General features: G+C 42.8%; 2 protein-coding genes across 4 annotated transcripts in view; both read right to left on the bottom strand.

Moving 5' to 3' along the window:
- DOP1B (DOP1 leucine zipper like protein B) overlaps window positions 1-4458 on the bottom strand; it is a 69266-nt gene extending 64808 nt beyond the window's left edge. Inside the window, exon 1 of one of the 2 annotated variants that reach the window (XR_014510657.1) lies at window positions 4199-4428. The gene's annotated coding sequence lies outside the window, so the exon portion shown is untranslated. Of the gene's footprint in view, window positions 1-4198 lie in introns of both variants that reach the window. The other variant, XM_083438666.1, reaches the window with a different exon arrangement.
- A 2181-nt stretch (window positions 4459-6639) lies between these two features.
- On the bottom strand, window positions 6640-14781 carry LOC310676656 (carbonyl reductase [NADPH] 1-like). 2 transcript variants are annotated; one of them, XM_083438737.1, is made up of 4 exons: window positions 13415-14781; window positions 12541-12872; window positions 9048-9155; window positions 6640-8014 (listed from the first exon to the last, which is right to left on the bottom strand). In XM_083438737.1, the coding sequence occupies exons 2-4, from the start codon at window positions 12827-12829 to the stop codon at window positions 7578-7580; spliced, it is 834 nt and encodes a 277-aa protein (XP_083294863.1). In that variant the 5' UTR covers window positions 12830-12872; window positions 13415-14781; the 3' UTR covers window positions 6640-7577. The 2 variants fall into 2 exon arrangements, with proteins under 2 accessions (XP_083294863.1, XP_083294864.1); XM_083438738.1 differs by having other exon boundaries at window positions 12541-12848; window positions 13415-13632.
- Window positions 14782-15486: the final 705 nt, after the last annotated feature.

Genomic DNA, 15486 nt, shown 5'->3' with positions numbered 1-15486 from the left:
TTGGAAACAGAAACAAAAACAAACTCTGATCAGATCTTAATGGCATTTTATATACTGTACTCATTATCTGTGAAATGCATATGCAGTTATCCTTAATGAGGGTCACTAAACACACAAGCTTAGCTGATTTAATGCTCTTCTTGCTGAATTAAATTCTACCAAAAAATGTGATCCCACTGCTTTGAGGTTGTAGTTCAGTTCCAAAGATGCTTTGAAACTGCAAGGACCATTCACTGTTTCATACAAAATCTCGGAAATACAAGAAAGTTACTCATCAGTTATTTTAGTGATAATGTGACATGATAAGATAATTAAATACTCCAAACTGCACACATTCACATAAACTAGAACGTCCCACTTTCTAGGACAAAATACCCGTTAACATTTAAGGCTGTGTTGATACTTGAAATAGTATTGCTACAGACATGTCTGCTTTTTTCTTCATCTAGAAACCCTAGTATTTTATATTAAAATTGCTCTCACTGGAATCAGATTAGTAATTTTTCTGTTATGGGAAACCAAGAGGTTTCTATTTATTCACTGTAAGAATGACAATAGACAATTGCTCTACTCGGTACTCGTAATTCGTGAATCCTATGCCGGTTCAGTTGTATAACCAAAGCATGGTGTTGCATGTCAAACAGCACTAATGGTTAACAAATCACAGTTTTTCAGGCTCAAATAAGCATCTAAAAATTAAAATTACTGCAAATTGGTTCAGACTACAACTTGGCATTACATGCACAAACAGGCTTGAGCCTCGGGTTTGTGTGGACTCTCTACCACTTCATGCACATGATTTCTGCACTTGCTTCCGGATTCTCAGCAAACCATAACTTGCAATTTTGTCTGAACTGGAGTAGATCACTGTTTACCTACAAGTCAGGGATTGATTTTGGCAAACAAGTAAGCAATGGTTTGTCCAGTTTGGACAACATGACAACTCGAGGCTGGGCGCGCACATGAGCCTGCCACCCAAACCTTTTCATGCACATAATTACAAACCATGTTTTGGGATTAAATTAACAAACATAATAGGAAAAGGCAGTATATATGCTACTTATGTTGTATATCAAACATTTTAACCAGCAGCAATGGAAAGGAGTCCATAATTATATATGGCAAGCCTGTCATTAGGGTCTAACAGTACACACTTCAATACTAAAAGAAAATAGGTTTTAGGCATTTGTTGCAATTGACTCAGAGTGAAACTTGAAGCAGGTGTGGCTAGCCTGTGGCCCTCCAGATGATGTTGTAGTCTAGATGCGAGTTGTAGTCCAGAAACAGCTGGATGGCCACCGGTTCCAAACTCCATTCCCATGTGCATCACTTGGTTCAGGCTTCTTCAAACTCGGCCCTCCAGATGTTTTTGGCCTACAACTCCCATGATCCCTAGCTAGCAGGACCAGTGGTCAGGGATGGTGGGAATTATAGTCTCAAAACATCTGGAGGGCCGAGTTTGAAGAAGCCTGACTTGGTTTAATTGGTTTGCCAAACTTAGCAACTGCATATATTGCTTCTAATACTATGTTTTCATTTACTTAACATTTAATAAAATAAATGTAGTGATTATTTTTTTGTCCATCTGTCAGTAAACTGATGTTTTAATTCACAGAGGCAGATGTAAACAGGAACTGAACACTTTCCCGGAAGCCTCAGTGAGCAAGTTAACAATTAACTCTTTATGAAGGCAAAAGCAAATGTAGATAGAAGGAGTTGCTTTCTTAGATTAAGAAAGCTGCTCAGTATGCTATATTATTTAGTGGGGGATCTTGGAGAAACATACCAGCCATTCTTATCATATGACTTTAGAAGCTACGGGCTGTATTTGCTGCAGCGCTAAGGGTATCTTTCCATCGGTGACAGCATTTTTGCTTACTATATGTAACAATACTCTCTCTCTCCTTCCCTTGCACACTGTTCCAAGGGTTCTCTCAAGGGAAATCGTATTGTGCTAGCAGAAGGCCTTGTCCTGGCTTCTGCAAGTGCAATGTCCTAGTTGAATATGGCTCATATATTTTAATAGTCAATAAAATTTTCATGCTGGGCCTTTCAGCAGCTTTCATTACTATCAGCCACGTAGAAAATGATGTTGTATGTGCCACATCTTAATAACCATGAGAGAAAGTGTTGTGTATTTTTCAGGCAAATGGCCATGACTTCATGGTGGCAGGGGAGTTTAATAAGGGAAAGACACAGTCAAAAGAGGCCACAAAAGAGACAAGATCAACTCAGTATTCAGAACTGCTATTTGGAAACCCTAACGGCCTCCCAGAAACCAGTTTGAAGAAAGCACCAGCAAAGGTATCTATGTGTGTGGAGGTGAATTGTCCCACACAGCATGAGCCCCAGGTGACCAGCTAACATCCTTCTAAAAAGAGTAAGCTTCTAGCAGTCAAGGAAGTGAGATATGAGACAAAATGTACAGCTGCTATTTTTCTCATTTTACTAGCCTTTTTCAGACTCTAGTCCAGTAGAAGTCCCTCTAAGCAGCTGTATTCTTATCAATACCTCCTGTGAAGCAGGCAGAAATATTCCTGGTCAAGGGCTGCAAGGACAAACATCCTCTATTATCAGAAGTGTGCAGAAGAAATAAAGTGATCAGATCTGCCCCCTAATCCAAATTACCTCTGGTTACGAACTTAATTCATTCCAGAGGTCCGTTCTTAACCTGAAACTGTTCTTAACATGAGGTATCACTTCAGCTAATAGGGCCTCCCACTGCCGCTGTGCGATTTCTGTTCTCATCCTGGGGCAAAGTTCTTAACCCGAGGTACTATTTCCGAGTTAGCGGAGTCTATAACCTGAAGTGTTTGTAGGTGTTTGTAACCCAAGGTACCACTGTATATGTTCTGTCACTAAAATTTGATGGCTATCATTCAGAACCTTGATGGCCCTTTGTATGCTCTAAACTTTAAGTCTGGTTTTCAAAACCCTAATTAAGAGTGTCACCAATCACTGGTAGCCTGGCAACTCACCCATTGCCAGCTTACATCTTGGATATGGTCCCTATGCCTCAATCAGTAAGTGAGAAGGGAAAACCTACATCAATTACAACATCTTGAATCAAATGGTGCACTACACCATGTAAAGCTGCACTGCTAAAATTCTTATTTTTAAAAGGCCACTAAAGGTTTGGGAACCATGGATAATGAGGGTTTGTTATCCAAGTATGACGGCCTTGAAAATGAACAAAGAACACAGGACAATTAGGAACTTATTCTGGGAAAAAAGATCAAGTACAGAATAAAACAAAATGCACTAAAAGAAAAACAGCAACCAGACATTTGTTTTTAAAATGCAAATTCTGGTCAAAGCACACACAAGACTCATAAAACGGGGACAATAGACCATTCATGTAAATATTGTTACAATGCCCTCTACTTCTCTCCATTTTGCTTACAGACAGGGAAAAACTGCAGCGTTTGGCAGTGATGCATTGTCCTGCGGAAGCCAAACCTGTTCTACCGAGCCTGTTTACTGGTGCTAAAATCAGTGCTTCTCTCAAATCACCCCCCCTTCATTTCAGCTCTGCCAGATCATTCAGACACACAATGGTGTGCAAATAAGGCGAGGTGGGGAAAGATGCAGCATCGATTATGCAGTAAAACAGCTTTTCCTCCCCCCCCCCGCCCTTCTTTCCCTCTCCTCGCCTTTGACAGGCTGCTGCTCCTACATAGCAAACACAACCCAACAGCTGTTCTCCAGCAGCAGCAACATAACAGGCAGCTGCAGAAGCACCCGAGAGGGGGGCGGGCAGCAGGATACAGACAACCTGTAGAATCGCAGGCACTGCTAAACACGTAAACAAACAAAGCAAGCAAGCAAGCAAGCAAGCAAACAAACAAACAAACACGTGTTTATGCCCTCTACATTTCTACGCCTGCCTATGTGGAGAAGCGAAGGAGAGCGCTGGTTTCCACCTTTTCCCCCTCCTTGGTTGAAATCAGGAATAAGCACCATTTCAGAAATATATATAGAGAGAGACATCCTGCTTAAGGGAGAAAATGGGATGTTTGCTTTGTTTCCCCACCTGCGCTTCATTGGTCGGGGGGCAAAGTGGTCCCTTCGTGGAGGGAAGAAGCCCCCCCCCCCAAGCCGTCCTCCCTATGCAGAAAAGGGAGGGGAAAGAGGAAGCATTGGCTGGCTGGGCTTCCTCAAATGTAGCAGCACATTGTCCCCCATCTTCCCTACTCACCAACTGAGGAAGGAGCAGGCGGCAGAGGCGTCGCGCTGGCTGCTGCTGCTACTGCTACTGCTGCTCCCACCGCGGAGGAAGGGCGCGCGTCGCCGCCGCAGCTTCGCTCAAGCTCCCCGGCCGCTTCCCTCTCCTGCGACGTGTCCCGCGGCTGGGCGGGGCCGAGGCGGGAGCCAGAGACTACAAGGAAGGGCGGGGGCGGAATCTCCCGTCGCCATGGCGCCCGGGCTACTACGCCTCCTCTTCGCACCCTCCCCTTGCCCTTGCCGGATGGGGGAGTACCATTTCGAAGCGCGGGGGGGGAGGAGAATAGTGATAGCAAGATTTACGGGACCCCGCTTTTTCTATAAAGTGGCGCGGGGCCACGCCTCGTCCCCGTTATGGGCTTTCCAGCCGCTTGAGCATGGACAGCTCGCCTTGGCGATGTTAAAGCCGGATTCAAAGGCGCAGCTTCCCAACCCCACCCCGCCCGCTGAGATGGTGCGTCCCAACATCGCGCGTTTGGGCACGTCACTAGCTCCACCTGCTGGCAGAAGCGGAGACTGCGGGATTGTTTTGGTTCGAGTGTGGCACTAATCTCGGAGTACAGGGTAGTTTGGGAAATGCCAATCTCGTAATTAAAAGAGGGGCTTAATCTGAGTCCCTGGATCCATTGGCTGGATCCTGCAAAAAAACCGAAATGATACTGTTGAAAGGTTGGGAGATTAAGGTTAGCGATCCTTTTCAACTCTTTGGCTTTTGGTTGTAAAAGGTGTTTCCAGAGGGGGCTTTATTAGGTCAGTCGAGTCTAATTTTTATCTACGTATGACGGACATGTTTCTGTCCACACTTTTTTTAGTCATCGGTTTTGCATAGGTATTCCGTTATTTCCCCAGCCATCAGTGGGTGGCCCCTGATGAAATACTGTATTTCCATGCTGTGTTTTCTCCGCTCAGTCACTACTCCGTGCTATCCGTCATTGGCTTTTCCTGTTTGGGGCATGTGGGCAGCTACTGTATTTTTCGCTCTATAAGACGCACCAGACCACAAGACGCACCTAGTTTTTGGAGGAGGAAAACAAGGAGGAAAAAAAATCTGAATCTCAGAAGCCAGAACAGCAAGAGGGATCGCTGCGCGGTGAAAGCAGTAATCCCTCTTGCTGTTCTGGCTTCTGGGATAGCTACGCAGCCTACATTCGCTCCATAAGACGCACACACATTTACCCTTACTTTTTAGGAGGGAAAAAGTGAGTCTTATAGAGCAAAAAATACAGTATTTCCACAAGAGAGCAAGATCAAATGTTACCTGATGTTTCACTATTGGCAAAATTGAGGATTGTGCTTTGGGGATCGGGGAAGAATTTGGATTTCCCTTTGTGGTATTACTACTACTACTACTACTACTACACTGGCCTTGTATATTTTAACTATGCTTGTAGATTTTTAGAAGTACTTTTGGGTTTTTTGTAAACCACTTTATAAATAAACCATATATTGCAAAAAATATCACAGCCTCCAGTGAGCTGAACCTTGCTTGACTGCTGTATCCCTTGAATGATTCATTGCTCAGAAATAACATGCACATACTGTATGTATATTAACCTAACCCACCTTTCATATTCCTGCTGGATTGTATTGTATGCTGGATCATATTCCTGGATTGGATGAAACTAGTAGCTGAGGAGCAGCTCTCTGCGATTTTAAAATGAGGACCTCCTGCATCAGCAGCTGGAGGAGTTTAGCCAGGGCTACAAATGTAGAACAACCTAGGAGAGACTAGACTGAATATGCATTTCTGCTTGCTCAAGTGTCAAAGCTGAGCCTCAAGCCAAAGTGAGTAAAGCAGCCAAGCGAGTTCAGCAACAGGGCAGACTACTGTGTCCCTCCCCTTAGTGAACTTACAAGCCCCAGGTTCCCAAGTAAATTAACTCACTCAACAACAATATCTGCTGGTAGAATGCCAGCAGAGGTGTGGGAGCTATCCAGTGTAGCACAGAATGTTGTATGTCTTCCTGATGGACAGAATCAGGGCTGGGGTAATCAGTGCAAATCAGTCCTGGACCTCAGGGAGTTACCGTAATTTGCTGCCTTGGGACCAAGGTAGTTGACCTGGATAAACAGAGGTTTGTAGATGAGACCTTCATAGGACATGATAATTGCATCCCACTCAATCTTTGTTCCACCAACAGCTTTGATTCTGCAAATCTGCTCCAGCTGCTGGAACAGATCAGTGAGATGGGAAGTATTCTGGTGGGGGCTTCTCTGGAAAGCTCGCCTCTTTCTCCCAACATAGCAGTTCTGGTTCCCTTTTCTGATCATGGTAGTGGGTGATTTGATCTTTAGGAACATGGATAACTGGGTTTGTGATTGGTTTGTTGATCATACTTGGCTTTGAAAGAATATTTAAAAAGTAACCTAATAAACTTTAATCATGATGTTAAGAAGCTCTAAATAAGCAGGTCATTGTAACAGTTCATAATTTATTCAAATCTCACAAAAGTTCATGTAAAATACTATTTGCCTGATTCAGAGTTACATATATAGAATAGGTTAGCCGTACCAATATAATTGCATTTAATTTCTCCTGCAAAGTGTTTTTGCATTCTCATTTTCTTACAAGTAGTAGAGATGTAAAAGAAGGAACAGCAAGCTTTTGGCTCCACTTCTTTTTTTTACAGGAGGGATATAACAAAATAGTAGGAATTAAGAGTTTAATTATAGGGCATCATTTTAGCCAGCAGCTGATTTTCAATGCAAGGGCTCATATGACAGGGATCTTTATTTTATTTTGTTTAACTATGTTGGCTATGTCTGTATTTTCCTCCACATTGAATAACTACAGCTGGCAGCTATTAATCTAGGGTTACAGGGCATGGCCCTTGATATAAGCATCTCTATTTTTTTTAAGGGTGAAGGCAGCACTAAAGATGTAAAAAAAAAAAAACACACCACATGCGAGTAGCGACAGGTGTTTGTGTATGTGGATGAGAGAGATGCACATGTTTCTTTACGTGTGAAGTTGTACAGTGTTTAAATTAATATTGTGATTGTAACTGACCACAGAGCAACAGGGAAGGTCAAAAAAAATTCTCCATCCATCCTCCTCTTTTCAAGAGCTCTACTCATTAAGAGCCAGCTGCAATATCTCAGATAAGCTCCAGTTATTTTATTTATTAGTTATTATTAAAACAATTTATATAGCACTTCACTACAATAGCCTTTAAGTGATTTCAAAGAATACAAAAAATAAAAATCAGTTAAAACTATAAAAGAAAACTACAATTAAAATGCCTGCTGGAATAAAATTAGTCTTCAGCAGGCACTGGAGGCTCAGTAGGGAGCAGACGCCTATGGGATCTCAACTAGAATGGTGCTCCATAAAATTGGGCACATGCCAAAATTCACCAAGGTTGAACTGTTTTGTCACTAACAAACTGCCCGTGGGGCCCATCAGCACCAGCGGGTAAAAGGGCCAAATACACTGGAGTCTCAGCTCCCTCATCAGGAGATTTTGGGGCTTTAGGACCTGCCATGTCAGTCCTGACCCAGCCAGGGCAACAGGCATTCAGAAGAATACCATCACCTTTTCTTGTCTCATTCAGGCGCCTTGCTTGAATTCTGGACAAAACCGTTACCCCGATTTTGGACACCCCATAAGCTGTATTTGGCCAGCCCTCCTTCTCATGCACTCCCTTCTTGGTGTCTTCTACAAATTTTTCCATGAGTTTCACTAGTTCCTCTTCAGTGATTGTCTCACTCCGAAACTTCTGCTGTAGTTCTGGGCTGCACATGCCCAAGGCCCGGACACTCATGACACTGGAGACATTCACTACTCTTCCTGTGACAAAAAAAGAGAGAAGATAATTCCATAATAACCAATGGGCCATATCCAACTGAGTTGCATTCAAAGTAGAACTACTGGGCAGACCTAAGTTAGGCAAGCCAATTATTTATAATGGGTCCCCTCTGAGTAATGCTAACGTTGGGTACATGGGCGTAGCCAGGATTTTTGTTAGGGCGGCAGAACCTCAGATTTGTATTTATTTGTATTATTTTAGGGGAGCTGCTACCCCCTTGGCTACACCCATGATTGCGTACAACCCAATACTCTGCAGAGCAAGTAGAAATAATAAGTGTCATACAGCAAGTAAATAATGAAGAATAAATCATAAGCAAGTTTCATACACGAGAACAGAAACCTTTCTATGATGCTATAGAGATATTCTAAAATAAGAAATGGTTGACAAAAAATCTAAAATATATATACTGTGTAATTTGAGTTCAATAGCTCTGAAGGCTATCACAATGGCATTTAACACATACACACAACACTTTTTTGGGGGGGTACTCAAAGGTATGCAGAAAAAAGCACTGTATACAATGTTTGGACATTTCAAGATAGAATGCAGCAGTTAGAGTTGATCAATAGTGCAGTATGATGCCAGTAATTTCACTAGCTTCTCAAAATAGCTAGAAATCTGAATCATCTGACAGGCTGCTGATTTTACAATATTGTATCACACAGAGCAGAAAACAAATCCAGTTTGCTCCTCCCACCCCTTCTTCTTCTTCAATAAATCCATGTGATAAACCTCACTAAGCCCTATCTGGCTTAGTTCAACTTCTATTTGTCTCTTGTTTCATGTACTACATCAAGAGTGCTATCCTATCCTCTTTACGCGATGGCTGTAAAGAACAGGATCAGACTTGAAAAGCTCAGTTGGTCTGTCTGTCTATCTATCTGTTTGTCTGTTGTTATTAATAATTATTCATTTTTATTTCCTACCTGCCCTACTATAAGGTCCCAGGATGGGTTGTGACTATTTAAAAATATAATATTTACTTCTGCAGGATGAAAATGCAAAGCTCACCTTGCGGTTTAATAAGTGGTAATAACTCGTTGCAAATATTTCTGGTTGCAAAGAAGTTCGTTTTCATGGACACTTCTGCTTGTGTAGGAAACGGTGTGGGGTCCTCCACTTTTTATTGGGCAAAGAAAACGGAAATAAAAAAATATGCATTAAGGTACAAATGCACACAGTCTTTCTGGCATGTACACTAAAATGGCAAACAACATAGTCCACTTATGGTCAATGTTAGTTGAAATTACCAGTACATTGTGCAGCTGTAACATTAATGAACATTCCACTTATACCTTACTACAGCCTTTAACAACTTGGTGCCCTCCAGATGTTTTAGACTATCCCATCAACCCCCAGCCAGCTGTTGTATATTTTACTTGTTTGATAACCTGTCTGCTTGTTTGGGGGATTATACGGTTAACTTGGAAACCTAGCAAATACCTCAAGGCTCAAATATCAAGTTAATTAAAACTCCTTGGTATGTGAGAGTTGCCTCATCTCTGGCTAAGGTGCTTCATGTGACTGACAGGAATCTATATTATTGCACATCATCCCAATCTCTGAATAGTGCAAGATTCCAGGGGTTCAGGCACCTACGCTTTCCTTTTGGAATAAGGCATGGCAGAGGCTGTGATGTCTTTATGATATACAGTATATATACATAGGTAAAGGTAAAGGACCCCTGGATGGTTAAACCCAGTCAAAGGCAACTATGGGGTTGCGGCGCTCATCTCGCTTCAGGCCAAGGGAACTGGTATTTGTCCGCAGACAGCTTTCCGGATCATGACTATACCGCTACTGGGGCAATGGGACATCATGAGGCATGCCTGAGCGCACAGAAACACCGTTTACCTTCCCGCCACAGTGGTACCTATTTATCTACTTGCACTGGTGTGCGTTAGAACTTCTAGGTTGGCAGAAGCTGGGAGAGAGCAATAGGAACTTACCCTGTTGTGTGGATTTGAACTGCCGACCTTCTGATTGGCAAGCCCAAGAGGCAATGGAGGAGTTTACAGCATTAATGCCCCAAGAGAGCTTTGCTTCTCCCACAGCCCCAGCCTTGGATTCCAGCAGAAATCAGGCCTGGCTTTCTCTCTGGATTTCCAGCCTGCAGCTTTTGCATCCAGCTTCTAGCTCATATCACTCAACCCTCCACCCTGGCCCTCTGGCACAGAGCCACTCCCTTACCGTCATGACTCATTAGCCAGCCATTTCAGTAACTGAAAATGTGCTGGATCCAGGAATTAGAAGAGGGGTTCAGGCATACAGGCTCCCCTCCTCCCAACTCATAACAATATAAAAGTAGGAGATGGGCAGTTCAAGGAACTCAACCTGACAAGGAAAAACTTTGTAAACCTGGATTAAGGGATTGTTTCGTCCAGGGAAAAGTAGATGGTGGTTTAATCCATTTTGCTTTAAAGGGAATATACGGTACTGCTTTTCTGTAACTTTTGCACTGCATATCTTTTTCTTAAATCTCCACATTTTTCCAGGTTTAGTAAACTTTAGAACTTGTTTCATAACCCTGTGTGGTCTTGGCTTATTTTTAACACCTTCAAGCTTAGAAGATGGAATGCCACACTACATTACGAGGCTTCAAGGAGACCCCAGGGAAATTTGGAGGCCGGCTGATAAAGGACAGCCTTGTGGAAATAGTTTACACCTCGTCTAATGGCACCTATTGTTTAAAGGGGGAGACTCTGCTGAGTAGAGGGGTGCACTCTATGCTAGCCAGGAACACCCTCTCCCCAGATGGCACAAGACCTAGGGTGGCTGTCACAAACACACATGTCAAAACTGTCTAGGGTGTCATACAATTTTTTAAACAGGTTGAAGATGTGCAAAGCTCCCACACCATCTGCATTCACTTGAGTTAGCATTGTTTGCCACAGTTCTGGCTGCTTGTACATGCCAAGAGAGGGAATGACATTTATTTTATTGTGTCCAGATGTTTAAATTACAAAATAACAATAACACACAAACCCACATTAAATCTAGATGGAATAATTTCATTTCTGTTGTAGAACATGACATTGTATTTGCCTTGTTGATAAGTACAATTGATTTTATGTCTGCGTACCCATGGTTTCTGTGTGCAAGAATAAAGTTAAGAGTAGGCTAAAAGTATCACCTCTCATTCATAATTACTACTGCTGCTGCTAAGTAGTAGTAATAATAATAATAATAATAATAGACAGTTGCCAGCTACCCACCAGGTACCCTGTGTTTTTCATTACTTCCTTCCTGCATGGGACAGTTATGTAATGTATAGTGAGAAAGATCACTAACAAAAATTTAGCTGCTTCTGTCTCTGCAACTAACCAACAATCAAACTGCAAAGTAGCTTTTTCTGAATGATTGTTTGATTGTCTAACTAATCTGATTATAGTTTCCACAGGAAATGCAAGAAGCAAATTGAATTTTTATCAAACATTAATTGTATATGTTTTGCACTTTTCCATCACAGATTATGCTTTGCTGCATGCAAAAGATTTAATCATGTATTAAGAAACATAGGTTCAAGTGTAGCTCATCAGACATGAAGTTGCATATCTGTACATGAAGTGAATACAGTAGTACCTTGGGTTACGAACTTAATTCGTTCTGGAGGTCTGTTCTTAACCCGAAACCGTTCTTAATCTGAGGGGCGCTTTTGCTAATGGGGCCTCCCGCTGCTGCCATGCCGCTGGCACGCGATTTCTGTTCTCATTCTGGGCCAAAGCTCAACCCGAGGTCCTACTTCTGGGTTAGCAGAGTTTGTAACCCGAAGAAGAAGAAGAAGAGTTTGGATTTATTATCCCGCCTTTCACTCCCTTTAAGGAGTCTCAAAGCGGCTAACATTCTCCTTTTCCTTCCTCCCCCACAACAAACACTCTGTGAGGTGTGTGGGGCTGAGAGACTTCAAAGAAGTGTGACTGGCCCAAGGTCACCCAGCAGCTGCATGTGGAGGAGCGGAGACGCGAACCCGGTTCCCCAGATTACGAGACTACCGCTCTTAACCATGACACCACACTGGCTCTCTGTTTGTAACCCGAGGCGTATGTAACCCGAGGTACCACTGTACTCATATGCAAGATTGGTACACTGGATTATTTACATGCTTAGTCATGCTTAGTCCTATTGATGCATTTTCTGTGTTGGAAAACAGTAGTGTATGAAGCTGCCCTGAGCTGCAGGAAGGAGCAGCACCCAGAAAATCGCAAGCAGTGTGGCAAATATTTAACTACTGCACTGGGTCCAAAGTACACTGTTAAAAGTACTTTTACCCAGTACTTAACTTTGGTCAGAGGTCTCAGCTCAGCATCTGCTCTTAGCCCTAAGCTCAGCCCCAGAATATATGAAATAAGGTGAATGAAAGTTTCCTGACCACCAAGTAACTGCAGTGAGTTCAACTTCCCACTCATCAGGGACCAACAGGATCGTTTTTGTATCAGACTGCGGTGCTCCCTGGCAGACCTGATCCCCGTATACTTTCTTTCCAAAAACTGAACACTGTTTTTACCTTTGAAAGCAATCCCTGCATTGTTGATCAGCACATTTAATCCTCCATACTTCTCCTTCAAGAAATCGCGTAGGGTTCGGATACTCTGCAGGTCATTTATGTCCAGTTGGTGGAACTGTGGCTTCAGCCCTTCTGCCTGCAGCTTGGCCACTGCCTCCTTGCCCCGTTCCACATCCCGGGCTGTCAGGTAAACATCCCCAGTGAACTGCTTGCATAGAGCCCGCACGATGGCCAGCCCAATGCCTTTGTTGGAGCCAGTCACCACAGCCACTGGAACGCTCTTAGACATCCTCTCTGCCAAGCGGATTCTGATCAGGTAGGACGGGAGACACCTTAGGGAGAAACACATCCACATAACCAAGCATGTTTTCTGTATGGCATCAGAACAGCATTATTGCATTACCCAAAAGCACTTACTCTGGGGTAGCACAGCATAATCAGCAAGAAAACCTCAAAAACAATTTGCTGGAGTAATTCCATAAACATGTTTTTTTGCAGCAAACACAAAAAATCTTGTGACACCTTTAAAAAAACCTGTAAATTTATTGTGGCATAAGGGTTGTTTTGTTTGTCTGAAGCCAATTTGCCAGACACACGGAGTGGCAACTTCACTGGATAGGTACATTTATCCCTATTGCAAAGATGAAGGACTGCCTGAGTTGGAGCATGTGGTTTGGAGTATTGCTTTGAAACCTCCATTCCCAGGGTGTGCCTATTGGCTCTTCCTGACCTTTGAACATTATTTTACACATTATTTTATTTTGCAACTTACAGAGACATAGTAGGGAGGCCATAATCTAACCTGGTTTTTTTTTTTTTAGCTTATCAACAGAATTGAGCAGGTTCACGCAATCAAAGAAAAAGAAGAACTTACTCTGCTGATTCTGTGCAGCGCCTGCTGTTGACTCTCTTCCGTCTTCTCTTGCACAGAGCAGGCACGACAAGGTTGCTATGGTGGAAAGGCTGGAGGCCCGCCTTTCCTGGCAGCTGTACAGAGCCTCGAGCATTTAAGGAGGAGGGGGAATATTAGAATGTAGCCTATAGGAGAATCTGAAACAAAACAGATGCAGAGCGTTGAGCAATTCAAAGATATATCTGCTCCTCTGGGTATTAGCTTTGTGCTCTCGTTTGTTTATGCAACAGTCTGAAGTTAGGTAACATATTCTACATTCAGGAGTATTATCTGTATGGGAGAAGAGACATGTACAAACCTAAAAGCAGCTTTTATGTTTACAAGTATGTCCTCAGGAAGAGGGAAGGAGAAGCACTTTCCACAGCCTTATGTTTACTTAGAAATAAATCCCACTGAGTTCAAAGTGGATCATTTCTTAAACTAAAAGTCCTTGCAATAGGGGTGTTTGCAAGTTACATTCAGCCTGTGGACAACCCGTGTAGCAACATGCACAAACTACAACACAAGTGCACACTCTTCACACAAACTCGAAGATGTATAAAAATAGTTTGCGCCTGTGTTCAGACCTATGTGTAAACAAGCTAAAAATGGTACAGTTCATATCATGTGTCAAATTCATTATAATTCATCATTTAGCTAATATGTGCTTGGTGCTGTAAACAACAACAAAAACCCAATATAAGTTCCTGCTTGGAGGCTCACCACCATTATTATTATTATTATTGTATTTAGTGGTGAGCCTGAAAACTGGAACTTGTACTGGGTTTTATTTTTCAAAATAAGAAAAGAAGGGAAGGAGGAATTGGAGGGAGTGTGGAAACTTTGCAAAGGTTGAACAAAGTAAAAAGAAGAAAGAGAGAGTACATGCATTAGCCTACGCACAGAAAGAAAATGGTGGTGGTGGGGACAATGCAAGAGTGAGAATGAGTTTAGTATTATTTATTAAATTTGTACACTGCCCTTCATCTGAAGATCACAGAGTGGTTCACAACATAAAAATACAAAATAATTACTTAGGGAAGAAGTTAGCACAAGAAATAAACACTGAAGACAGAAACTAGCACAAAGGAAGGGAGGTATAAACGGAAGATTTGTGGTTGGCAAACCAAGAGGTTAAGGAGAAAAGAGGAAAAGGAACACAGAAGCACCAAGGCCATGAAGTTGATTAGCGGCTAGAAGAAATTGAAATCTGACATGAAGCAACACAGGAAGTCAGGAAAGGGAAATATATACAGTAGAGAAGTACTGTAACTAAAATGAGGAGAAAATAAAATTACATGAATGGAAGAGTTGAGATTATGTAAAGCATTTCTGCCCACCTAAGCTCATCTCCTTATTTCACTGCAGCCCCCTGTGCTGCTGAAAGTTGCCAGATCTTCCACAAAAGTGTGGGATATGGCACAAAGGGCTGCAGGGCGAGTGGGTGGTGGTACGATTGCTGAAAATTGGGTGCTTCATCTTGTACAAGCAGAAGCAGCCATGGGTGGTGCCCAAAGGGACTGGGAGGGCAGCCCAGCAGTTGTTGTTGTTTAGTCGTGTCCTACTCTTCGTGACCCCATGGACCAGAGCACGCCAGGCACTCCTGTCTTCCACTGCCTCCCGCAGTTTGGTCAAACTCATGTTAGCTTTGAGAACACTGTCCAACCATCTTGTCCTCTTCTCCTTGTGCCCTCAATCTTCCCAACATCAGGGTCTTTTCCAGGAAGTTTTCTCTTCTCATGAGGTGGCCAAAGTATCGGAGCCTCAGCTTCAGGATCTGTCCTTCCAGTGAGCACTCAGGGCTGATTTCCTTAAGAAAGGATAGGTTTTATCTTCTTGCAGTCCATGGGACTCTCAAGAGTCTCCTCCAGCACCATAATCCAAAAGCATCAATTCTTCGGCGATCAGCCTTCTTGATGGTCCAGCTCTCACTTCCATACATCACTACTGGGAAAACCATAGCTTTAACTATACGGACCTTTGTCGGCAAGGTGATGTCTCTGCTTTTTAAGATGCTGTCTAGGTTTGTCATCACTTTTTCCCCAAGAAGCAGG

This window comes from Podarcis tiliguerta, assembly GCF_965153285.1.
Source record: "Podarcis tiliguerta genome assembly, chromosome: 4".
NCBI classification, from domain to species: Eukaryota; Metazoa; Chordata; class Lepidosauria; order Squamata; family Lacertidae; genus Podarcis; species Podarcis tiliguerta.
Note: the sequence above shows the minus strand (reverse complement) of the source record. Positions and strands in the feature narration are given on the sequence as shown.